This window comes from Ixodes scapularis, unplaced genomic scaffold (genome assembly GCF_016920785.2).
Source record: "Ixodes scapularis isolate PalLabHiFi unplaced genomic scaffold, ASM1692078v2 PGA_scaffold6__148_contigs__length_123643588, whole genome shotgun sequence".
Lineage (NCBI taxonomy): Eukaryota > Metazoa > Arthropoda > Arachnida > Ixodida > Ixodidae > Ixodes > Ixodes scapularis.
The window spans coordinates 56,510,290-56,537,065 of NW_024609881.1; the positions used below are offsets into that span (position 1 = coordinate 56,510,290).

Sequence of the window (26,776 nt, forward strand, 5' to 3'; positions counted from 1 at the left end):
CTGTTGGACTAAGATACTTTTGAAAGTCACATGATATTCCCTAATCTGTCACAAGATTTGCGTGGAATTATTTTGTTTTCCAAGTGGAACATGTGTGCAAAAAGTGTGTAAATTTTTTTGAAACTGTGGGAGGACGCCAATGAAGCTATCACGCAAATGAGAAGCTGGCTAGGGGCCTGCACCCCCTAGCGAGTGTTTTCGACAACAACGGTTAAACTCTTACCTAATAAACAAAGCGTTAAGGTTAAGCCTTTCGCTAGTAATATTGCTCGAAAGTACAGTCCGTGCGACGAATGCACCTTTCGCAACCAACCACGCAAACCTTCTGCTGCAGAGCGTAATCATAAAGCCGCGCAATCCAGAATCTGTAATTCAATTATGTATCAGAGGTGGCTACATGGACATCTACAAAAACCCATAAAAAAAAAAAAAAAAAAAAAAGTTATTCTAAGAGCTGCAGTAAAAAGGTGTGCGACAGTTTCAGTTGGTGGCCACAGTGAATTCCACTCGTAAAGCGGTTGCTCACTATGTCACTGACCCCGATGCCCTTTATACGGCTGGTCCGATGTACACATGTTGGCACTAGGCTGACATAATGTAAGCTGTCTTTTGTTTTATATCTTTTTACTTCTCATCTTGTGGGCGGAGGGTGACGCTTACCGGAGAGCTGCGAGCTGCACTTGGACCAGCAAAGGGCCACGTGGGACTCACAAGCCGCAGTTTGGCCACCCCCGGTACATATGCACAGCTCGTGAAAGTCGAGAACAAAAAGCTTTCGCCTCGCGCCAGGACGGACGTCCCGTCAAGCGCGAGCAGATTTAGTGGCGAATGTCGACCGTCAGGATCGGAGAGACGGCTCACCTCACTTCGACAAAGTCGTTCTCCTTGGCCCTCCGACGGACCAGGTACTCGGCGGCGAGTCCGTCCCCGGACTTCCGCTCCCGGAGCAGCACGCAGTCGCACTCCAGCGTGGAGGCCATGCTCTGGAGCGTCGCCACCGACGCCGCCATCTCCTCCGACGAGAGGCCGGGGTCGCCCTGACCTGTCGCGCGCAGAGAAAACGCCCTCGCATCCAGGCTTCCTCCAAAATCCAAGATGACTTCATTTTCGCGGACTTTATATTTAGTGAATTTCGCGACTTGGGGGCTTTGGGAACGTTTTGCAACTTGGAGCGGTGTGCTATGTATTTGTTATCATGGCATGATGTATTTGCGTGATCCATTTTTCCAGATATTTTTAAATTGACCCTTCGAGTGTCGTGGGCGAGTGTTACTTGTCGGCTCGCTCAGGTGCGAGCACGAGATGCAAGCGACGAGACACGCTCGTTCAATCTGTTTTTGCTTCGCGATCAGTTCTCCCACTGACCACCAAGAAGAAAAGCAAATCTAAATTTCGGAAATTTCGGCTTTTATTTGCGATTTTGCGTGTTCGTCCGGCAACTTGGGTTTTAAAAATGGCATCCTTTTCTGCAGGCGATTGTCGTCGCTCGTCTCGGAAATTGTGCTTCTTCGCTCCTTGAGGGGTTTTCTAGTTTGGATGACAATGATTTTGTGCTTGACGATAGTGATGGGAGTGATGACTCTACAGAAGAGTATAAAAGCTAAAAACAATTCAGATGTCAGAGACAACGAGGTTTTTGCTTCGGCCCGGCTCTGGACAAAGGTGGACATGACAAGCTCCCCACCGCCGCCTCCCGTTTTCTCTCTATTGCCAAGCCCGTTGTCAACGTTGACCTCGAAGATGACAATCCTTTAGACACGGTAGGGTAATGAGAATTTATTTTGATCTCTAGTGTAATGAATCAAATCGTCACGGATTTCATCATGTTATAACGTAAATTTAGGTCAATTTTGAATCTAATTTGTGAATATTGTATCTACTTGCCATATATGTTTGAAATAAAGAAGAATATTGCTATCAAAGTGTGAAATAAGAAAAATTTCATTTCGGTGAAGTTTCTGCATAAATTGCTTGTCATTTAACGTCATCAAAATAAACAAAATCTATGTCCTCGAGAAAATTAAGTCGTTTGCACTAGTTTTTGCGGGGCACATAATAATGAAGAAAAGATGAAGGCAGCAGAGAATGCCTTTCCCCTCTTCCAGCTTCAGCAGTGCTGATGTCAGGCATGGGGAAGGAGAAGAGAAGGGAAAATGTGATGTCTATGCTCTCCCTTTATTTTCTCGCTTGCTTTTTCCAGGAAAAACAAAAAAGCCTGCCACATTTGCCTCACTGCATGTTGCACACAAGAGTAGAGGCTGGATCTGAAGCCCTACAATCTAAGGGTTTTCTAGCTACTGAGCGTTTTTCGCCAAAATAATTCGGCTCAAATGGTTATTAAGAATTGTTACAATCATACGCAGTAAAGCAAAGTGGCGGCTAGGCCTTTTCTAAACATATGTAACATATTTCCCAATATCAATGCAACGCAATACACTCAGCAATCAAACGAAACGCACCAAGACAGCAGTCATGGTGTACTGAAAATACTGAAGTCCCACGTAACATCTCTTTGAATCTCCGCCAAGTACCTAATTAATGGCGGCCCGGGCCGGCTCGCTAGAGGCAGCCCTTGCCGAGACTGTGAAAGAAAGCACCGCCAAAACTCGAACACGAGCAGAGTGCCACGTGAAGTCGAGTCCCAAACGCCCGTACATCCCAGGCTGGGCGAACTTTCTCTGCCAAGGTCTTGGCTAAGACGCTATTTCTAGCGAGCCTGTCCCTGGTCCTAAAGTGGATGTTTGATAGTGCGGCAGAGGCAAAAAAAAATGCCGGAAACTCACCTCCGATGCCGATCTCATAGATTGCCTCGCCGTGGCCTTTCCGTAACCGCTGCGACAGCTGTCTGGTGAGGGCGTCGTACTGCTCCTCGCTGGGACTGACGAGCGCCGTCTGCGGACGTCGAGAAAGGGAGAGCGGACTTTCTGTAACGTTCCCAGCTTGCCCGAAATAGCAAGTAACCTGAAGCGAGCTCATGTTGCATGCCATGGAAGACATCGCGGGCCAATGAAAATTATTGTGCCCCCCCCCCCCCACAATTAACTACTAGACAGAGAGAGCAGTGTAAACACCTGAAAGGGGTACTTCAACGAAATGTGAAATATACCTGTTGTGTTCAGAAATAGGCTGAGTATGATCCGCAATATTTGTAAATGACAATCGCACGTTTGTATTTTGAGCCTGATGACTGTATTTTATATTAAAAACGGCCCACTCTGGCAAGCGTTTAGAGAGCAGCCAGCAGAGAGTATGTGACATCCGGTACAATCATGACGTAAACTGTCTCGGGACGAGCAAAGCTGCGGCGAGGCCGATGTCGATAATATGTCTTAGCCGTTCCAGCCACCAAAGCAGCCGGAGCACGCCAGCGATTGGGCCACCGCAACAAACCCCAAGGCTGCTCTTGCATAATTTTGAGAGGGACAATAGCGATGTCTGAGACACATAAAAGAGAGTCTCGGTGAGAGGGTAGTTCCCCTCTTCTCTCGAGGTGGACGGAGGCGAGACAGACATCGTCACTACCTGTCAAGGTTCCTAGACGGACATTACAAACAAGGCGTTCATGATATCTACCAGGTGCTCTTTGCTAATTGTTTAATTCGTGTTAAAATTCCTTTTCGTGTCTTTTTTAACAAGGGATTGCTGTGTCTGATGTGATGCTGCTCCCTTGAACATGAACAGACCAAAAAATAAGCGCCGAAATTTCGTTGCAGTATCCCTTTAAATTTTGCAAACTTGACTTTCTCAAATTTTGCAAATTGAAAAATTGAGAAGTTAACAGATTGCTCATATCACTAAGCCATGAGTGGATTTAGCCCCACAGCAAATTGTCTTTCCCGTGAAATATAAAAGAAAGTATCACCTCTGGAAATTTGCAAATATACCATTATTTACGGTATCATAAGCAGTTCATTTAATCTACAACCACGCTTCTCACCATCAAAGTGGTAAAAAGTTGTTTTGAATGCAGGGCTCTGTACTTTCAGAAAATTAAACACTGCCTGGATAGCTGCAATTAAAGCCACATGTAAAATGACCTTTGAGAAACAGGACTTCTTTTTGTTTTGTTCTCACCTGTATCCTAAAGAATGTGTTGGGTGTGTCAAAACATAGGAGTCCTTGGGCACAAGTTTTGCTTGACTCGAGTAATCTTAAAAAAAGTAAAGTGAAACCTTTTCTGACTAGACAGAAGATGTGAAAACATCATGAAACATCCCTTCGTCTTAATTCTCGTTATACCTGCAATCTAGTTGACGAACATGACCCCACCAAAGTGTACACATTGTTTCTTTGCCCCTTTTAATAGACGAGCATATTAGCCTGCTACACACCAAACAACCGAGATAGTAACATGCTCACTGTTTTCACTAAAGAGGTCTAGAATAGTTATTGGCGTGGATAGGAACGCAGAAACTTTAGCAGATAGGCTCATTTCTCTTGGCCAGGGGGTGCGAACGTGTTCGCAAGATGTGCTCGTGTAATGCTGGCACAGACTGGCACTTCAGTACTCCCAAGATGCAATCATAAATGTGAAGCTCCCCATCCGATCATGCACATGCACGAGTCGTGGTCATATAGAAGTGTGTATCAGCATCTGTCCTTGCTAAAAAACAAGACATTTGAAAAAAAAATCAAAACAACAAAATAAGAGTGGGGCTCTCTGCTTCGGTATCCTATCAAAACGATAAGATTGCAGTGGGTTCTTTTCTGTTGTCGTTCTTGTTTTCTTTCATAACGTTTGACGCGTCACCAAAACGCAACCTAAAATATTCAATTTTCCGTGCCAGAAGCGCTGCTCGAAACTCGAAAGCTACAAGGCTATAGGATTAACCGTATTTGAGATACGGCTGCGTCAGACGAAATGTAATTGTTGAGAAAAGCTAGGTCACTGCGCAAGGATATAATTATATCCTTCATAATTCTATCTTAGCTGTCAGCCGCTGTGAGAAGTTAGCAGAATTCGCGAAGCAGATGGCAATGTAATGCTGACAATTAAAACAACTACCACAGTGAGCAGGCCTAATCTATCTCTAACATGTTTAAGAATACCAGCTACCTCAGCCCTTTCTAATCATCTACCCTAACATGAAATGAGGACAACTCCGAGAGTTAATCAAATTATCAGCATGATAACTTTATTGTCAGTACATATGCCATAACACAAGCATGCTATGCTAATATTATTTGCCCTAAACACACATGGAGGCACAAGACATAGCTAAGTTCTGTCTTGTCTGTCCTTATCAAGGCTATGGATCCAGATGCATTTGTGGGGCATGTTCCGTGTTTATTCTGAATAAAATTGTTTGATTGATGGGTCCTTTCTGTCATTCCTTTATATTTCTTATAAGTACCAAGAAACTTCCCATCTTGGTGTTCCTGGACAACTCTCCATCTACCATTAGTCCTTGACCAGCTGGCATTAAGTGGAGATTAAAGAGATTAAGGGGAGAACCATACAACAACACTGGGTTGTTATGTTTCATTTTATGCAATATTCCTGGCGTTATTGGGGACCCAGGTACACTCGCACGAAATGCCACTGACTAAGAAGCTTCTATGTCGCGGTATAATTTCAAGGATGAAAACGAAGTATTTCTTGTGGTCACCCCTTCGCAAAAACCTGATGACGTAGTAACAAGCATACCTCGGCGAAGTCACTCACGAACTCGCTCACTCACACTCACTCACGCTCACCGCGTCATGGTGAAGGGCTGTGAATGACTTCGTGAACTCGGACGAAGTCGTGATGTGAAGGGGATGTGACTTCGTGAACGCGGAAGGAGTCGTGATGTGAATGGGCGTGACTCCGTGAACGCGAAAGAACCCGTGATGTGAAGGGGATGTGACTTCGTGAACACGGAAGGAGTCGTGATGTGAATGGGCGTGACTCCGTGAACGCGAAAGAACCCGTGATGTGAAGGGGATGTGACTTCGTGAATGCGGAACGAGTCGTGATGCGAAGGGGACTGACTTCATGAACTCGGAAGGAGCCGTGATGTGACGGGGAGTGACCTCGTGAACTCTGACGCACCCGTGATGCAGTAGTGAAGGACTTCGTGACTCTGGTGTATACGTGATGTGATGGTGAATGAATTCGTGAACTGAATTTGTGATGTGATGGGGACTGAGTTCGTGAACTAGGAGTCAGGACTCAGGGGATGTCGTTATGGATTTGCTTGCGTGTGCGTACTCTTCGCGACTGATAGCCGACTTGACATTTGGAAGTGTCTGCAGCATGTTGGTGCCCTTACACGCACAAACATGCTGTGGCGGTTAGTATAGAGTGCAGACGGAGCAGAAACTTGGAAGGAACTTCTGTTAGAGCCCAGAACGAGATTCGTAGGGGTGGTTTGGTAACGTTTGGGGGAAGCAACTGCAGGGGGCGTTTGCTTTGGAGGACTTTGAGAGAGGATGTGACATTTTGCGTGTGCGACTGTGCGCGGCTTAAGCGCGAAATCGGAAATGGGGAGGGGACTGTGTATTGCAGACGAAGCGGCACCAGCGCTTCCCAGATGGGGATTGGGGGGGAGGGGGGGGGGATGTTTGGACCGGCACAGACTCAGCGGCGACTCCAACGAGTTTGGCGGACCTCCGGCTCCCTTGCCCCGATACTGTGGGCGTGCGTACCCGCGTCGCGTAGTACATGTGCAGCTTAGCGAACGTTAGGGGAGGCTTTGTCTGTGCGCGGCAGTCGTTTGAGCCTCCTGCATGGCCGTGGGGTTCCGTTTACACCGGCGCGGCTTGGCGGCTCCTCCTTTCGGTGTGTGTGTCTGTGTGTGTCATTGTGTGTGGGGGGCCGGGGAAGGTGTCGTTTTGCCAGTGTGCTATTCTGCCACGGGAGGGTTTCTCTTCGCGTTGATTGCATCTGCGTGTGTCCGTGCGACCATGTTTTTGTCTTTTGTAAGCGCGTGCGTGCGCGCACCCCTCAAGGAAACACAAATAAAACCGTCTTCCTGGAGCTTTTACGCGAGTACTGGTGCGACCCTAACTGGACTATACAATGTTGGTTTTCTCGCTCTCGCTTAATATAATGCTTACAGATATTCTATGATGCTGGTAATATGCGGCATACGCTCGTTTTTATCCGTCCACACGAAAAAGCGTGCGCCGGATTTGATCCGTTTCGGCCGCTTCCGGATTTTTTCAAACGCTATTTAGCATCTAAGATCTCGGGAAGGCTTGACGCTATTCTAGAAAAATCACGGAAGATTACGGGCTTTATCCATTAGCCGGAGAATTATGATAATTTTAAAAATGTGAGGAAGCAGCCGATTGGCATCACGGTTTGTCGCCCACGTTTCCTAACAAGCGCGCGGACATGTCCGTTGCAATAACAGGCGGAGAAGATTTTACGTGCTCTCAGGCGTTTAGGTGGGGGCTTCGCTTGCTTTTGCCGATAATAGTTTTCATCACAGTCGTGCATATTCCCGAGTTCTTGAATTCTAGGAATATGAACAGAGTTCTTCGATTTCCGTTGAACGTGAATATTGACTAAAGAGGTTTTTGTTTCTGTTTATTTGACACGATACTTGTGTGTAAAAGCCGGACCCCATCAGAAAATGTGCGACGAACACGTGGCGAAACTTAATCCACTAAGCAGCCTAGCCTTACTCCGTGAACAGCGCTTCGAACGCGAAGGCGGAGTACGAGTGTTCAAAGATTCTTGATAAAATTACATAAATCTTTTACAAGGGGGGAGACAGATAGTCCGTCCCCATTTCTGAATTTATCTCTTTTTTTATGTTAGCTAGTTTTGCATACGAACCATATCGGCCACATTTTTCTGGAGTGCTTTTCATTTGAAATCGAGACCACTCTTCTTACATAAGCGCTTAGACACTCGTCTCCTCGCTATTTTCCTGAGCAAGTGACTCATTCAAAGGTCTACTGAGTTTTTTCAACAGCGTCGCAGCGATACGAATGGCTCTCACTTCGATCGGAAGTGAGAGCCCATCACACAGGACCACAAGCAGACCGCGATTGCGTTGTCATCACCGTCATCCTGCTGTTGCAAGCAGGCTACCAATGAAAAACAAGGTGCGCGGTCGAGGTCGAAGTCAAATTCGAAGTAAGTGTTTATACGACGTGCAAGTAGGGGTACCAAAACGTGTCTTCCGCGCTTGCGAACGTTATCGTGACTTATTGAAAAGAAGTAAATACGAAGAGTGGCACAACAATCAGCGGGAAACATAAAGGGCGGTCACAGAACGCGCGAAGACGAGACAGAAAAGCGCGCGCCGTCATTGGTCAAAACCAGGTGTAAATAGCGGTACGTCAGAGCGTCTGAGGGGTAAACAAACACACGCGGTGCGCAAAAAGCAGAATGAGCCTGTTATTATTAAAACATGGAAAACTATTGAACCGGGCTTGCCGCGTTTTTTTAACTTTTTCCATGCACGTCGCCGTGCTGTTCTAGGGCACGTATCGTCGGTTCACTAAAGAGCTTTTACTTTCCCACGCTCTTTAGAGCCTGACATGTCCAGTTTTTATGACAGGCTGTGTTCCCCGTCTAGAAGTGTGGACGAGCTGTTTACCCGTCCTCCCATCTTGCATTTCCCACCACACCTTGTTCCAAAATGACCTTTCTTTTGTAACGAAACAAAATTAAGAACCTGCCTCTATTCATCTCAAAGACTATGTTTGATGTTCGCTGAAGGCGTCCTCACTGGCTCTGTCTGCTTGAAGAAATCACCGGTTATCAAGGGGAGCTGAAGGAGCGAAGACGACCTCTGTTTCCCTCCCCTTCGAGATTAGTTAGCTTGCTTCTCCTTGCCAACGTCGTCTTTAATTTCACTAGAAAAACGATAAACGGTAGGGAGTTCTTGTAGACGGTTTTTGTGCTCGGCAACGATACTCAATAACGATACTACGCATGCACTAAGACGACAGAGGAGTATCGGGTATCCTTACAGGAATTATTGGAACAATACACAAAACTCCCTAGTTTCTTAGACGTGTAAACTGGAAGTATAAGCACTTACTTAATTCGTCCCCAACACGCTCGTTTGTGATTAGTGCTTTAGTGTTTCAAGCTTGGGATAAACTTTTGTGATTCAAGCTTGAGGCAACCTGTAGGTACAAAGTTTGACCTTGCCAAGTGTAGGGAAAAGTTCGCTGATCGGGTTTTTCCTTTTACGTCCTTTGTCGACCCGTTGTGGCCTGTTCTTTTTTGTTACTGGTTACCTGTGGAGTCTGTTGGTTTTGGTTTTAAGGAGCCTTTTGGTTTTTGTTTTAAGGAGCATCTCTGTTACGCCTGACGCGCCACCACCGCGCCGTTACGTAACAGAGATGAGTTCATGTATAGGTGAATATGTCGCCGAAATTATGTTCTGGCAACGCACGAACCAACGAACTCATCTCTGTTACGTCACGGCGCGGTGGTCGCGCGTCGGGCGCACTTCCGTTCTGGGACTGAAGGCGAAAGTCCCTATGTGAGACGTGTATTCTAGCGTTGTATTTAAAAAAAACCTGACAAAAACTTGCTTTCTCGTCAAAACGCCGCGGCTGGGGCTGTACCAAAAGAGTTGAGAAAGGTTTGAAGATCAGTTTTCATGTTCTCGGTTCGTCCGAGAACGTGGATATGTGCCGTGAAAATGGAAAACCAGTCGCCGTCGGACCACGATTGCTTGGGCGGGAAGCAGTTTGGGTTAAATTCACGGATACTTGTTGTCATCAGATTTATTTGTTTTGTTCCGTCATGAAAGCGGGAATACCGAAAAGTTGTTGGGACCGCCTGCATGCGGACGTTCAGTGCGTCTTCAAGATCGAACGGCCGCCTGATTGCTCGAACTGTCGTCTGCTCTTTCAAACACTTCTGCTCGTCGTCTGCTCTTTTAGACGACACCGGCCCGTGGACCAAATGTTGGCCCGGTACTTGCGATAAGAAGTGAGTGCGGAGATGTTAATCGTTGTTACCAGTGACCATCAACGACTTGTTATGCCTCATTCACTTGGTCCGATTCTGCTTGCGATTTTCAGTATCGATGTTCAACATCTCAGCTACGGTTCACGCTGTTGTAGCCCGAGCGACGTCATGACTGAAAATTGCGACCGAAATTTCATCATGCGAATCAGGCTTTAGCGTATCCTCTGCGGCGTCCACGCGGAATGAATCGCCGCATGTAACATTATTCGTGATGAAGTTTTGTGAAGTAGCGAGCCTCGGTAATTTCGCTGAGGCTGCTCAAGTAGTCTGGCATTGCCCAGGAAGACGTAGAACCAACAATTCCAACGCAGAAAAGTTCACGGGGACTCACCCCGCCGCCGACAACAACGCAATTCAATGGTTTGTTTATCGGCGACGCCGCGAGCTTCTTGCCCACACCCCATCGCGCATGCCCGGCTACGATGGCGTCGGCGAGGAGCGCTCCAGTTTGTTTGTAAACATGAGTTGGTGTATAAAATATAGTGGAAAAATGATGTGAAATGAGGTGTCACTGAGCACCACGTTTTACATGCTCACGTCACGTCATGTGAGTATAACGTTAGAAAATTCATAAGTCTAGATACTTTAGTCCTTGTCATTCGCAGAGTTTTCTCCGTAGGTAGCAGCCGCCTGCATTACTGGTGTTCTCGCGGAAAGTGGCGCACTAGCTCCCAATCAATCGCACAGCGTGCCATCCTGACTGAAAGCAATGCCAAGGAGTGAAACTTGAAGACCCTGTACCCTAATAAAACGCTTCGTAGAGATTCCCACCTCAAGAACTTGCGTCCCATCAGGTTTCCGAGTCTATTATATTCGCGAACACCGCCCCGTCCGACTTTAGCAAATGATTGACTCTTTGTCCAACAGATGTTTAGTCGAACTGTGGTAAAGTTTGAAGGTGGGCCAGTCGGTGCATAGTGCACAGTCTTTGTAGCAAGTTCGGAGCCCTCACCGGCCTGGCCGGAGCGGCTTGGTTGGTTGTGAACTTTTGACAAAGACCGTTCATACAAAGAAAAACGGCGCAAGAGGACCCAAGGAAAGCAAGGAGAGGACAGACAGCGCTGTGCACGTGTCGCTGTTCTACTTGTGTGTGTGTCCTATTGCGCTGCGGTTCCTTTCATGTTTAGTCGAACGGAGCTTCGGATGCGTAGGAGTTTAACGAAATACGGAAACATGCCGCCCACAGGTATCGACCTAGGTGTAGCGTGCCAAGTACATTCAGCACATTGCGCTATTGTACTTATATTCAGTGACCGGTGAAGACCGCAGTGCAAGGTCTGCCTTCAGCGCGAGGTTTATAGCCTCCGGGTCACCACTGCGCATCCGACTGTTGGGGCTGGTATACGTTCTCTGTGCCTCGACTCTCGAGGCATGCGTATTTTGCGCGCCCCGGGAACTTTGTCTTTTATTGATTTTGTATGCATGTTGTTTTCGTGGACCTGCGTCACCAGAAAAGCACAAGCTTGCAAGCGCAGCGAATGCTCGGCGGAAGGGAGCGAGTGCGCGCTGGGGGCTTCGAACTGCAGTTTTAACCAAGTTAAGAATGCAGTAAGCTCCGCATTCTGCGTGAGCCCACTACAGTATAATTAGGGCTCCGCGTTTTCGAATAAACCCTATGAAATCCGAAGAACACTTGCCGTTTAAACTTTTGCCGATTCGGGTTTATCCGAAAAACCCCGAATATTTGTGGCTGCCAGAAGTAATAACGCCCGACAGGTCTTCATATTTCCCCGGAATTTACAACAAGCTTTACGTTTGTCATCCTTTCTAGTTGAAACTTATGAACTTATCCCGTTATTATAGAAACGAGGTAGCTTCTCTTACGACCACAGTCGAAGTCTCGCATATGAAAAGGCTGATTTACTAAATTCGCAAACTGCTGTTTTCTAAATTTAATTCGCACCACCGAAGAAGCCGACGAACTCCGAATTTTGTATACCATTAAAGAAAGCTCCGAAAAACACCCCGAATTCATTGTAAAAAAATTGCAGTGGCTTAGCTCGGCTATGCCAGGATATACGTAGCGTAAGCTTAGGTTCAGCTGGTAATTCTTAGCTTTCCTGGTTGTCTACGATTAGCTTGATTATCATGCTTACTGCTGCTTCAATGACACAGACGGTTTACGCATTATGTGACTACTTCGGGATCCGATGAGTTAAGCTTCTCTGCTCTTCTTATTGCGGAGGAGGCGCCGTGTAACCGAGCCTTCGGTTGCACGTCAAAAGATCCCCAGATGGTCCAAATTAATTCTCCGCTGGGGCGTGCCAGATGCCCGTCGTTGGTTTGGCCAGCTGTGCGCCGTGTTATGTATCAAGCAACCAAGCTGCCGCTCAGAACAACCGGACAGCGCGAGCCATGATCTCGAGCGGGTCCATGCGCGCGGCGCGTGCATCGGGGACTGACACGTGTGACGCAGCACGGCTCGCCAGAAGCCACGCGAAACTGCTCAACCTCGGGGGAGGCACTCACTTGATCGAATGACGTTTTAGCGAACGCCCACGTTTCATCGAACGACACTTTAGCGAATAGTCGGACGCCGCGAAGCGGCGTTTTCGGGTGGGCCAAGTGAGTTCATATTTTTGTAATGAGTTGCCGCAGACTGTCGCCGCGAAGCGGCGTAAAGCGCAGCGCGACGGATGGGTTAACGCGCGCCCCCGTTATTCGCTAAAACGACCATTCGCTAAAATGTCGCCGTTCGCTAAAATGTCATTCGCTCTTGTGATATGGACCCCAACCTCGGCCAGTGTAGCCTACGCTACAAAATAAACTCCGAAAAACACGCTCCGATTCTATTCAAAAATGAACTCCGAAAACACAGTACGCTACCTATAAAACGAGTCTATGCGCAGCCAAACCCCGGCGTAAAACAACGAGCGCGAGGCGCGCGTGAATCGCGCGCCCCGCCTCGGTTCAAAGCTGAGAAAAGTGGAGTCGACCGCCATCATTAGTTATCTCGACTGCATTTCGCTCAAAGTAGGTTGAGCGACACGAAAACGCTCAGAAGTAAACATATTGCGTTGAGGTGAATGATCCAATGAGTGGTTTAATTAATGATGAGGTGTACTCTGACCAACGGGTTCGAATAAAACAGATTTCATTGCTTCGGCAAGCTGCAGGTCGCCTCTTGAAGAGGTTTTTCAGGTGAGGCACTTACTTTTTTTTTATTTATTTGTTTACCTGACATACCCTCAGGGCCATCGGCATTACAGAGGTGAGCGGGAGTTAGAAGAGAACAGAACAAAGCTGTACACCTTGGAGCGCAGTCTGAGCTGTATAGATTATTTACGGCAATTTTAGACATATAGTAAGTGGCAATTGTGGCAACAGATGAGGGAAGATAGTTCCAGTCCCTGGAATTTTTGGGAATGGATGACTCTTGTTTTGGAATGTCTACTTTATATATATATGATGAAATCCGTGACAAAATATTACATGAGTGATTCAGCGGTCGGTTGTGAAGTATTGCGTTATTATGGTATCTCTTATGAAAGTGACATCATCGCGCTATTTTACGACGTAAAGTGAGGTAGGCAACGATAGGCTGGTTGCCATGGATCATAATTATTAAGATAAAACACACAAAACAATTTTGTACTGATCGAACGACGGTTAGCGAGCGAAACCTGGCCCACGACGTTTCATCGAATGACACTTTAGCGAATGGCGACGTTCATTTGACCGAATAGATAAAATGGAGGCCACCGCCGTCCTGTTTTCGAGCTTGCCGAACCTTTGGCGATGGACGCTCGAACTTGAGTTCATTTAATTTTCCCCAAACTATAGCAAAGCACCCCTTGCTATCGTTCCGAACAGACCGACTGGCGCGGTCTGTTTGGATGCCCAGTTTGCCGCCCCTACAAATGCCTAAAAGTCGACTCGCGTATGTGATTTCTATTCGCTAAAATGTAATTCGCTAAAACGTCTTCGTTCATATATTATGGACTCGTATTAATGTTTGTAAGATGTTTCACAAAAATCGTGCACGCAGGTTCGTGTCTGTCTCTCCTTTTTGCCCCTTCGGTGAGCGGTCGTTGGCAAAACTATAAGCGCCTTCTTTTTTTTTTCGTAGAAAAAACCGTGCGCAACAAAAGTAAAACAAAAAAAAAAGACAGGTTAGAAGATTTTGAGGTGGGGTCCCCTCCACAATCACAACGCCGACAACCAGGCGAAGTCTAGGGAGCCTTCATGTGCGCTTTGCTAGGGTGATGCCACCCTTTGTAATACCGCTCGCCGACAAACCAGCAGCCATTTTGGTTCTGGGCATCCGTGGGGCTTATAACTCTCCCGGAAACAAGCACCTTATCTCACAAGTTCGGAGCGGGGTAGTCAAGAAGCCGCTCGCTCTCCACAGCATGCGCACACGATGAAGAAAGCGCGAAACAAAACGAAAATAAAAGAAACGGGACAACAAAACTAAAAGCCAGAGGAAACTATAGCTAAACAAACAAAATGACAAGAGCAGGGTGCGTCGCCCGGCCCAGCCCAATACTCCCCCCCCCACGCACACACACACACAGACACACACTGAAACACACATCTGGAATCGTCAGCGCCGCTGCGAAAGAACTTCGAGGATGGCTGAGAGCCGGAGGCAGTGGCGGTGGCCGCGGCTGCAGGGGCCGACGCCGTTTTCCGTGACCTCGGTGACGCGGTGACTCGGTGAATGGCTGTGACTCGGTGAACGGCTGTGACTCGGTGAAGGGCCGTGAAGTCGAACCGGTCGAACGACTTCATGAACGGGATCAGTTCACGGACGTGAGGGGAACGACTTGCTGAACTCGATGAGCTCGTGATGGGACGGTGAGCGACTTCGTGAATTCAGAGTTGGCGGTGATGGGATGGGGAATGCTTCATGAACTCTATAGGATTCGTGATGTGACGGTGAAGTACTTCGTGAACTTGACGGATTCGTGAAGTGACGGTGAATGACTTTGTGAGTTCAGAGATTGCGGTGACGTGATGGGGATGAGTTTGTCGTCCGGTTGAACTCTGTGATGTGAATGGCCGTGACTTTCGGACGTCGTTGTACTTTGTGATGTGAAGGGCCGTGAATTTTAGACTTCGGTGTACTCTGTGATGTGAAGGGCTGTGACGTTTGGACGTCGGTGTACTTTGTGATGTGAAAGGCCGTGACTTTTAGACGTCGGTGTACTCTGTGATGTGAAAGGCTGTGACTTTTGGACGTCGATGTACTTTGTGTTGTGAAGGGCTGTGACTTTTGGATGTTGCTGTAATTAGTGATGTGATGGTGAGTGAGTGGGTTCGGAAATGCCGACCTATGGTAACAAGGGCCACAGTGTAGCCGTAACCATGGGGATTACCCTATGGCGACGATGTTTGAATGCTGCTCATAGATCGGATTCAAGAACTGCATGAACTTTCGATTTAGGCTCGTAATGTTCAATACCTCAACGAGCATTTGGGTAGCTCGTATCCAATCGCTGCATTGACAAGAATACCCGACCCGAAACAATGTACGAAACTTGGCGCATGCTCTGCGCTTTGCGAACCCCAGCACATGGCTGCGAAAAACACTGGCGGCATATAATTGCCACGAGATTAAGTGGCCCCTTGTTCTGGCTGCAAGTTGAGGGGGCAAACACCTTTCTCTTTTCTCCCAATTTTCTTTTTATTCTGTCGCTGCTTTTGCGCAGAGAAAAAAAGCTAACACGTGTTTCGCAGGTTATGAACATCAAGCATTCACTCTAAGCGGTATTTACTGAACGTACACAAAACTAGTAGCACTGCCTTTTTAGGGGCAGTGAGTCAAGGGAAAACAAGAGGGCATCGTCTCACCTTCTCATCAAGTCCATCACAGTCAATTTTCTCCTCGGTGACAGTGGGGATGTGGTTAGGCGTGAAGAGGTCGATGACAGACTTCGCCGAGGTCGGGGTTTGATCCACGATTGCCGACATCTTGAACGATCGTGCGTGCCTCTTTAAATGTTCTCTTTTTCCACTCGATTATATTATACTATCCGTTCACGACAGGTTCATAAAGAGAAGCCACGTAATAAAGACATGATCAAAGTCAGGAAAACTGTTTCCGCAACTCCTGCAAAGAAACGGAGATCGGACATGAGTATGCGCGTTCCAGATCCAAACTCAAAGTTCGAAACGCTAACTTGGCACTGCTCAAGAACCCAGGAGAGTTACGGCGCAGATTACAAACGGCACGAATCAGGCGCTTTCAAGAATTTTGTAGACGCGTGTCAGAAACGCCTGAGCCGAACGCGCGAACGAATCTAAAACCGCGACCGAAGTAGCTGTTATCTGACGCAAAGGATGCAAACTGTTGCGAGCGTCCACACAAGCTTTCCGTTCGCCGAAGTATCACCGATGCTGGTTCCGAAGATAGCACTTTCAACGCTGGCGCGGTCACCCAGTGGCAGGTGAATAGCAGCTTTGGAAGTGTCGGAACACCGACCTGACAACAATAAGTCGCGTTTGATTTCACGAACAAATTGTGACAAAGTTGAGAGGTAGAGAACTCTTTCGGAAATGCCAGCGACTCTGCGAGTCTCAACGCATACGCTTTGTCCACGGGTTCGAAACGGCTGCCTTGCGTTAAAAGCATATGCTCGTGTTTTGAAGAAAAAAGAAGGGTGAAGCTCTCTGCGAGTGAAAGTCACCATATTGTGCAATACAGAAACATCACATACGCCCGAACGCTGGCTGCGCGGAGTTTGAGGCGGGCACAAGTGAAAGCAGACGGTCACTGTGGCAGCGTTTTCGCGACATTTTCGCGGAAACGGATATATAGGTCGTGCTCGTAACACTCACAGTGATCGCGTGAGTTTTTCTTTTTCCCCCTTTTTTTTTCACTTTATAGTTTATGCTGTTGTTATATGCAGGCTGAAAAACGTCATAACACGCCACGACCGGCTGGTTGGCTGCTCGCTACGAAACGATCTCTAAGCAGCAGCAGCTAGAAGATGTAAATGAAACACTCATCAAATAATAAAAGCTACAATAAATGTAACACAAATGTTTTTGTTTAATTTTTTATATTAAATCTAACAACATATTAAGCCAAATTAAAACTAAAACTAAAGCGTCTTCAAGAAATTATAATACGAAAGTATTCCGTAAAAGTTTAAAAGCAATGGCCATAATCCACAACACGGCATTTAAACATGGCGGCACCCTAGCGCGGCCGAAAACGTCAGCTCTTTCGATCGAACAAAAACAGGCATAAAAAAGGAAGAGCAAAAAACAAGAGCGCCTCTCATCAAGATGCAACGAAACGTGTCGGACGAGCTGAATCGCGAATTCGGGAACGACGTCAAGAATCTGAGCAAAGCCAAGGCATACCATGCGGCACTGCTGGTCAAGAAACAAGAGATCGAGCAAAAGGTAAAGTGCCCGCTCCAAATCCTCGCCGAAGCAAACGAGCAAAAAGCACACAGAAAGAAAACTAGTCAATCTGTTGCACTGTGGTTTCCCCGCGACGGCTAACGTGTTGATCGCTCTCTGGCTGTTTTTCGATGGTCAGTTGCCGTTTCCGGTTGGAGCAAACCTTTCTCCTACTCCACATGGACCCATCCCACTTGGTAGTGTACGAAAGGCCGAGGAGTAGCTAAACGAAGAAACACTCACGGATTAGTGAGGACAACTTTTACACACCCTCCCCGTGCTTCTCGATTCTCAAACGTATCTAAGACGAAACAATTTGGCAGCAACCTTTTCTGATCTTCGCGGAGTGTTTTTGTAAGCCGGGACATATGTGGTTAACTGCCGGTAATTAGTTCGTTTATATATTTATCTATCTTCATTTTCGAATGCTACTGGCCCCTATGAAAAACCTATAACAATTGTGGCTCGCAGAAACAATCAAACAAAAAAGCCAAACTGAATATATCAAGTGCATTCCTGCTAAAAAAAGAAAACAAGCAAAAAATTACGAAACAATTTAAAAATGTTTATCCACACTCAAGTAATATTGAAGAAGACATTATCCAAGGCTCCTTTTCGTCATATGTTACTCTGAGGGGAACAAAATAAATGAGTGTACACTTCATTTGATGAAGCCTGCATCCATTGATGTAAGGTATTAAACAGCTGTAGATGTTACTGTAAGCATCTTCGATCAACTCGCACCGGAATCGCCCTGAAACCAGCACAGTGCACAGCGCTCCTCGGTCGTGCAGCGCGATGTCGGTGCAACGTCGAGGACAAACTGCGCCGCGCCGGTGCACCGCGGCGAGCTCCACCTTGCGTCACTTCGCGTTTTGTTCGTTTTTTCCTGCGTAGGTCAGCGCACGGTGCCCGTCTGCTGTCAATTTCTTCTATTTTTTTACTTACGGATTTGGCGGTCCCACAAAAATAAACATCATGGACGTGATTGTCGATGGGGTCACGAATCGGGTGACAATTCCACATGTATATGTTGGCCATCATTATTGGTTCAAGAAAACGAAACACCACTACCTCGCTGTCATCGAAACGCCTCGCGCCGCTTTCCACGAAGTTCGTGCTTTTCGGGCGCTCCTTGCCACCGCAGCAATCGCCAGTAATCGCGGCGATGGTGAGAAGCTCGTCGTCTCGCCGTCAGAAGACCCGAGGAAATCATCTAGTGCAGCTGCGAGGCGTGTTCGTTTTTGCAAGATCGGTCTGCGCGTCTGCTACTCCCGCCATCTTCTCGATTCCCGCTCCTGGCCGCAATGCCTGATGGGATTGCCCCCCGGTGCACCGCCGATTTTCTTGGTGCGCGTTGGGGCAACGAAAAGCCGCACCGGGAGGGTGCGCTTCGTTGATCGAGGACGTCCGGTGCGCACCGGTGCACTTGATCGAAGATGAAGGGGCGCACCTCAGTGCCCCGGTGCGCACCGGTGCGGGTGATCGAGGATGCTATAAGGTTCGGGCCAGCCAGTGAAATGTAGCAACAGGGTGACACCAAAACGAGGACGGACAAAGACAGGGCTACCACATCATCTTGGGATCAAGTTGTCACTTTTTTGCACATCAGCGGGATTGAGAAATATGTTAGAAATTGTTAATTATTACTGTGAACTGAATAACTCTTTTTCTTTTGCTGTGTTAAGCCAGAGTAAACTTGTTTCATTATGCCACAGCTAACCCAAGGTGTAAAGACCAAATCACACCTGTGTGATGAACCGTGTAACCGAGGTTGATATTTACTTCTTACTTGGTACTTGCAAAATGCTGATGTGCTCGTCCTGTGTGTTCCTTCATCCAGCAGTTGATGTGGTGACAGAATCATTTGTTAATTAAAACTGATACTTTATTTTGTGGAGCTGTTTTTATAACTTGTAATAATAGAATTTCATTGATGTTATTGTTGTGTTTGTTTGTGCATGCCTCGAGGCATATATTTTTATCTGATTACTTTTCAGTAAAAAAAATAATAATAATAATAATAATCATTTTTATTATTAGCAAAAAAAACAAAACAAATAAAGATGTATACACTGGACCTGGATTCATAAACGAAAGACTAATGACGAATCTGTGAAAAAGTGTTATAACGAGAACTTAACAATTCAGGGCATAGATAAACAAGCATAAGAAGTAATCACTACTACAACTACTACTACTAAAATTATTATTATTATTATTATTATTATTATTATTATTATTATTACTATTTTTGACTGAAAAGTAATCAGATAAAAATTGTGATGCAGCTAAAGATATCCAAGGGCAGTGACCCAGCACTGCTGAAGTATTATTAGTCTTTGGTTATGGACCCAGATCAGTATGTATATTTGTATTTGTATATTTTGATGATGACAGTGATGATGATAATGATGATGATAAATGATAATGCAGCTCAAGATCTTTAAGAGTGGCCACCCAGTGCAGCTGAAGTGTCACTAATCTTTGGTTACGGATCCAGATCAGTGTGTATATCTGTATATGTTTTTTTGTTGGTAATAAGAATGATAATGAATGACAGTAATGATAGTGGTAATGAATAATGACAATTATAATTATAATGATGATGATGATGGCAGTGTACCTGAAGATCTCCAAGGGCGACAACCCAGTGCAGCTGAAAGTTGTCCTGGGCTTTGCTCGATGATGACGACAATGACAGTGGTGCCGAATAACGACGGTTAATGGCGATGCAGCTGAAGATCTCCAAGGGCGGTGACCCGGCGCAGCTGAAGGGTGTGCTGGGCTTTGCTCGTGACTCCCTGGAGAAGATGCAGCTCCTGGAGGGAGTGCACGGCAAGATCCTCAACGATGTGTCGGCCCACCTGGACAACGCCAGCCTGGTCAAGAAGGAGTTCGAAAGCTCCTTGGCGGACATCCAGAAGCTGCTCCGCCTCAAGCAGTACCTCCAGTGGATCGCAAAGATCGAGGAGACCAGGCGAGCAGTTTCTTATTTTGTCTTGCGTTGGAAGGGGCATGAGTGGGTGAATGAAGTCGGAACTAGAGACACTAGCTAAAGTATGCTCAGAGCAGGGGCTCAAACAACTGGGTTTCTGGTAGGGTTCCTCCCCAGAGCACCGCCATTAGTCTCCCAAGCTCCCAAAGTTTCTCAACCATCCCTGCCCCTAAGTAAAGTGAGTTTCCGGTTTAAGCACTACACTACCACATCAAAACCTCACGGTTGTTCTGGGGCGCTAAAGAAATAAAGGATTATTAGCAAATATGAGCCACCCAATAGTGTGTAACTATGAATCAAAAACTCCCTAATATGTATGTTATTGTTTACAAGGTTTGTAGGCTCTCTTACTAATTTATTGCATCAGCGTCGAGACCGGCAGGGGTCCCTTGACTACCATTCAGTGCAGGTAAGTATTCCTTGAGATTGAAAAGTTTCAGAACCCCTGGCATAGATGATATGCTATATACTCATCATCAATGTTTTTCTGCTAGTTGTCGAGGATAGCATAGTTTCTTCAGGGTTCCCTATCGTTTCATCAAAACAGATTTTGCAGAAACACATTTCGTGGACAACTTTCTGTGGACACATGTTTCGTGGACAGATGTTTCGTCGACGCTGCACATTTCGTGGGAACTCGTTTCGTGGACACATGTTCCTGCAACGTTTTGTCGACAAAGTTAGCGCACGGGATTCACCGAGGCGTGCTTACCCAAGCCTTGCCCTCTTTCCGTAAACCAGGGAGACGCAAAAAGTCTCTTGCAAAAACAGCAGGGTTGCATTCGACGAGACATAGCAAGGTCTGCCGACGAAACGTCATTCGACAAACTGATTGTTCGTCGAATGAACGAATTCCTTCCTGCAGCGCTGTCCGAGATGCTTGCATAAGTGCAGCGAGACGAAAGATTAAGCCTTATGCGGCAGTGCGGCGCTGCAGCATCATAGAAACTAAGCTAGCCTCAGTAGTGTAGCCCGAAAATGCCGGCGCCACATACAAGTCGAAACTAAGAGAAGTATCAAACATGGGGCCAAATGCCGAGCACACTATGCTCGGCGCCATTCTTTTTGTGCATTCGGCCCCTCGCCACTGCGCGAGCTTGTCTCGCATATTAACACACTTCGTTATGCTGCGTCTATGGGCAGTTTTACAACCGACGCGATTTGTTAACATCGGCGGTGCCACAGAGTCCGGAACGCGTCTTCGAACGATGTGTTTGCTGCATCCCAAGACGTGGTCTCTCAATTTCCGCCAAACGACGTCGTACAAGCGTCGCGTCATCGCCGGCCGCAACCCTGGTGGCGGTGCGGCGGCGGCGGTGATGCGGTAGACGCCCGTTTTGCTGTGGGTTGCTCTCCAGCTCGACGGTCTGCAGAAGCTCCGGGATACGGGACGCCGTGACGATGGCAACACTCGCATTCTCGCAATATTTTTTTCCGGAGCTTCTGCGCCCAGCCGGCAGGACTGTAGCTTCTGACGGTGCAATGCTTTAGCTTTTGCGGCGTTGCTCGTTGTCGCTTTGGGACCCCTTTTGACGAAGGGGAAAGACGTGACGCCAAGTACGCTGGTCAGAGACGTGCATTTGTAACGATGGCCATCTTCCGCAGCGAGTTCATCGAGGAGGCGGTGAACCAGGGCCAGGACGACCAGGCCGTGTCCCACGTGGCTTTCCTGCTTCGGGTCTGGAGTAGGCTCCAGGCGTCCGCCTGCAGCCACCTGGTGGCCTTCCTGCGCGAGACCATCCTCTATTGGCACCTCGTGCTCAGGGAGAAGTTCGAGAAGTGAGCGAGCCTTCCGGAGTCGAGCGCATTTCGCCTCATTAGTTCCTCGGGTCGGAATTATTCTTGCTAGAAACGAAACAATCAATTAGTGGTCATAAACAAAATTGATCGTCGAAGCGTCCATGAAACAAAAATTAAGCAACACCAAGAGTGCCGCATCTTAGAGGAGCAGTTTTAGAATCTGTATCCATGTGCAGCGTCCTGCTTTGAAAGATGGCGGCGTCTGTAAATCTCTTTTCGTGACTTTCGTTTGCAGAACTGTTGCAATCGTTCTCTGAGGATTGATCACAAACCTTTCCCAGGCCTCTTTTGGGGTCCTCTTTTCTGCTAAAATCACCTTCGGCGTCACTAGAATCGCTAACATATTTTTGGTAGAAAGCGAATGGAGAAAAAGCTGCCCTAATACCCGAAGTGTGAATTTGTGCGCAAAAAATTGTGCTTTTTCAGGAAAAAAAAAAGTAGAAAGAAGTAGCATTACTTGTGCCATCTCACGTAGAACTAACACATTGAACGCATCATGCTTACGCTCCTGATGATAGATGGCGCAAGTCGGAATTCTCGGGTGAGCGCGATAGTTGATCGCATTGAGATTATTTCTTTGTCGTGTGTCATCCGACACATGACCTCGGAGTGTCTCATCCGACAGATAATTTCGAAGGGTTAAAGGGATGGTGAACCGAAATTTGGATTTCAGAAAACAATGCAGGAGCTGTAGGCGGGACGCTACAATACCTACAACACTACTAGTAAGGTGATATCTCAAATGGACGGCCGTATTTTTGGAAAAAGAGGTCGAGATTGAACGAGGCCGATGAGGCGCGTGACGTCAAGATATCTCGTTTCCTCTTCTCTTTGCTTCGCCCCCTCAAGGCGGTGAGGCGGAGAAGATGCGAGACCGTTCCCTCTCCTTCTCGGAGAAACGAGACGTAAACATATATGTCGAATGCGCCTCCTTTTTTGAAAAATACGGTCATCCGTTCGAGATTTGGCTGTATGAGTGATGTTTTTGTGTTTGTAGCATCCCGTTGCACGCTTTTGCTGCCGTGTTTTGTGGAATCCAGATTTTGGTTCAGGTAGGTGGATGGATGGATAAATGCTAGGTGGATGGATGCTAACAGCCGTTAAATTAGCATCCATCCAGGTAGGGCTCCACGTTCTTGGAATTCACTTCCCATAAAATTCGCAGGGTGTTTTTCTGAGTTTATCCGAGTTCATTAATGATAGATCCCTGGTTCTCCAAAATTCTGAGTTTTATTTTGCTGCGTAAAAACAAATATTATCCATGCATAAACCTGCCTTAAAATCATAAGAACTCGCCTCTATTGAATGGTATTTCTTCAGCTGGATTGAGCATTTCTGCCCTTGCCATTGTCAATACTAACTGTCCCACAACAACACTTGCAAAGAAGTGTTGCATTAATAAGCATCGATACTTTATAATCACTGAAATCCTTGACATGGTTTTTGGGAAGCTTATTTTCTTCCCATCCTATTCCGCCGCTCCACCCTGAGGCTGTGCAAGGTGGAGCGGTAAGATAGAACCTTTAGCATCTCCCTTCCCTTCTATGGTCATAACTTTCACTGTAGACATATGCGAATAGTAGATTTAAAGTTCAAAGCGAGTGTGAAATGAATAGTGGTTTTGGCCGAATATTGTTGAATCGAATATCGAATAGCTTCTCTAAGCCTCTTACTACCGTGCACCATGCCTAAACGAAATTTCAGCTCTGAGCTCAGTAAAGTTTAATATAGCTATGTTTATAAACTATGGCATAGAAATGGCAAAATTGTCACAGTTATTCTCATCGAGGGCATTCAAAAGTCTTACTATATGGAAAAATTCTTCCTTCAATTTCAAATTTGACACACACAAAAAAAGAAAAAGCATGAACGATGAGCATGGGTTGTCAGGACATACTCTTGCATAATTGCGGGGCTTATCCCGTTAAGTGCACTTCTCGCCGAGCACCTATGTACTGCGGGAAAGCAATACCCACGGAGCCCGCAACCTCCACCGGTGTTGCTTCCCCGCACTGCACAAGCGCTCGGTGAAAAGCGCACTCAATGGGACTAACTCGTTGCAATCAACACTTCGAAAAGGATGAATATCGAAGTTCATCTCGAAGCGAATATCGAATAGCATGTTATTCGAATCTACTATTTGAATATTCAGGCAGCACTGCTTCACTGTTACAAAAACACAATTCTGCCACCTTTTTCCTCTAAAACTAGAACAGTACCTTTTATCGTGACCCAAAATTACAATAGCCCTTTGTTCCGAACAAGACTTAAACACCCTTTCGTCAATAGTCCGAGATTTGAAAGGAAACTAGAGTACTTGCCTCAGGACCACTGACCCTGTGTTCCATCCAAGCTTATGTGTAGATTATTGTGTTGTTTTCCAATTGTGCCAGTGCGACATTGAAATTTTGGGTTCATTAGATAAATCTGAATTGACAAAAACTTTGCAGACGAGTGTTTTTATGATTTTGTTAGGTTTATCCAAAAACTCTGAGCGCCTTTTCGCTTCTGTTAAGCCTCATTCCGGCACGTTGACGAACAGCACACGTCACTTTCCCTGCATACAGATGACTGGTTATTGGTGTCATTTTTGATGTCGGTGAAATGCACGAGCATGGCAAGCGTGAGAACCTGTTTGGGAAAAAGTGCTGAAATTATCTGCACTGCTTAGTAAAGTCTGAAGCGGCGTGTCAGCATGTCTGACTTTTCTGAGCAGCATGCGTCCCTCGTATGTTCTGCAGGGAGTTTGAGAAAGTGCTGCAGAACATGGGCTGGCCCATCCTCAACACGGGAGTGAGCGCGCCCGTGACGTACACCCCAGAGCTCCTGCTCCCATTTGAGAAAGCCTTTGTCAACCTCCACAAGATACAGCTGCCGTATCCTTTCCTCGCCATTTGGGCCAGGTGCATTGACAAGTGGAAAGTACCCTAGAACAGTGTGGCCAATTTTGCGTAGTGGGCTGTCGTAGGCCGACCGACCCTTTAGTCAAATTGGAATCGTAGCCACAGTCGGTTCGGTGAAAATTGGCCTGACATGCATTATGGCAGACCGAGCCATTGATGGATTATTTGCTTTTTTGCCCGATGAACATTATTGCCCATTGAGTTATAGTTAACTCAAAAACACCGACTTGAGGGCATTATGGCCGACTGGACCATAGCTGGCTCAGGTACTCAGTGGCATAACTGATACTACTTCTCATTCCACCGATGTTACTGAATGAACCAATAAGCATTATGGCCAATTATGTCGTAAGAGACCCCTCAAACCAGTGAACATTGGTCAAAGTATGTATTACGGCCAATTAGGCCATACTAGGCCCGGTGGGTGTGATTATTTTAGTGGGGAATGGATTAAGGACATTAATACAATAAACATTAAAACGGGCTGAGGAGTTTCCAGTCGGAGCATTTATTAGTGCAGTATACTTTCAAAGCAGTTTCGACCCAAATTTCGTGAATGCAAACATTATGTAGGTTGTGGTCTCTGTACTTGCAGTTCCGTTCCACTTTGATGGGACTCGAAGGTGTACACAGCAGACACATACTATACGAGTTACCGTATATATTTCAACAGCTTGTCTCCCGCAAAGCCTCGTGAAGCACATAAGGCATCGTGCCAAACAGACGTGATGTCTTTTCACGAGGCTTTGAAGTTTCTCGCCCCCATGCCCAAAAGTGGCCTAAATGAAACACCCTTGACCGAGAGGCGGGCAGCGAGGCCCTCGCAGGTGCCAAGCAGGAAGTGGGGGCGACGACGTCCGTGCTGCCGCTGGAGCTGATGTTGCGGCCGCTCAAGAAGCGCTTCCTCTTCCACTTCACCGGGAAGCGGCAGACCAACCGGCTCGACAAGGTGAAGGAGACGTCTCGTGCGCAACAGACCATCTCACAAACGCATTCCTAGACCACTCCGGAAAGAGGTTTCTAGAGCCTTCCGGAAAAATTTTCTAAAATGTAGACCGGAGATTATTAAACCCTTTGATCTCTAGGAACCCTTATATACCTTGAATGGCCGCCAAGAAACCTCTCCCGGCATTGAGGTAATAATGCTTACTGTGTAGGAGCCTATTGACTCTGAAAACAGTAATGCACACACCATACTCCGTTCACCCTTAGACTGAGACTAGAAGCTCCGCCTTCAGCGCGAGCTCGCTGGCTTCAGCATTGCTTTGGTTCCGCACGCCTGCGCGTTCACGCTTGTGTTAGCAAGGGCAGAAAGCTCGCTCTGAAGGCGGAGCTTCTAATCTCAGCTAAAAGAGCGACCGGAGTATAGGGAGTGTATGGCTTATAGTTATGCATCAGTCTAGATGACCTAGATCTGCTCAATTTAGCTAGAAGAACTTTTTGTTTGGAGGCAGGGCGACCGAGGAAACCCACCAGGTTACTTTGGGGAACACCTGCATTCTAATTAAAGAACCCACGATCTAGACCAGTGGTTCTCAACCATGGAAGTTTTGCGGGCCCCCTGTGGATTGGCGGAGATGATGGAAGAGCCCATTCATGGTGAGGGGAAGTGAAAGGTATAAGTTAATTATGATAATGATTTAATAAACGAATATACCTAATGGCAAATGTGAAGTATACTTCGCTCATTAACACACACACGAGAAAACTTGCCCAAAAATTGGGATGTTTCTCCTCAATCTGAACAAAGACAACTTTTATTCCTGGGCTTGACGTACGAGATGGGGCATC

At 46.8% G+C, this 26,776-nt stretch overlaps 2 protein-coding genes across 4 annotated transcripts in view; one reads left to right on the plus strand and one right to left on the minus strand.

Moving 5' to 3' along the window:
- Positions 1-16,841, minus strand: part of LOC8043266 (GTP-binding protein 1) — a 37,984-nt gene extending 21,143 nt beyond the window's left edge. Inside the window, exons 1-4 of one of the 3 annotated variants that reach the window (XM_029994259.4) lie at positions 16,712-16,841; positions 15,725-15,983; positions 2,784-2,892; positions 862-1,042 (exon numbers count right to left, since the gene is read on the minus strand). In XM_029994259.4, coding sequence (XP_029850119.3) covers positions 862-1,042; positions 2,784-2,892; positions 15,725-15,844 — 410 coding nt within the window. In that variant the 5' untranslated portion in view covers positions 15,845-15,983; positions 16,712-16,841. Of the gene's footprint in view, positions 1-861; positions 1,043-2,783; positions 2,893-15,724; positions 15,984-16,590 lie in introns of all 3 variants that reach the window. The other 2 variants (XM_042294482.1, XM_042294481.1) reach the window with 2 other exon arrangements.
- A 194-nt stretch (positions 16,842-17,035) lies between these two features.
- The window catches only part of LOC8043265 (RAD50-interacting protein 1), a 34,123-nt gene continuing 24,382 nt past the window's right edge, over positions 17,036-26,776 (plus strand). Inside the window, exons 1-5 of the mRNA XM_029994258.4 lie at positions 17,036-17,284; positions 20,023-20,264; positions 21,888-22,061; positions 24,824-24,958; positions 25,799-25,934. Of these exons, the coding sequence (XP_029850118.3) occupies positions 17,165-17,284; positions 20,023-20,264; positions 21,888-22,061; positions 24,824-24,958; positions 25,799-25,934 (807 nt within the window). The 5' untranslated portion in view covers positions 17,036-17,164. The remainder of the gene's footprint in view (positions 17,285-20,022; positions 20,265-21,887; positions 22,062-24,823; positions 24,959-25,798; positions 25,935-26,776) is intronic.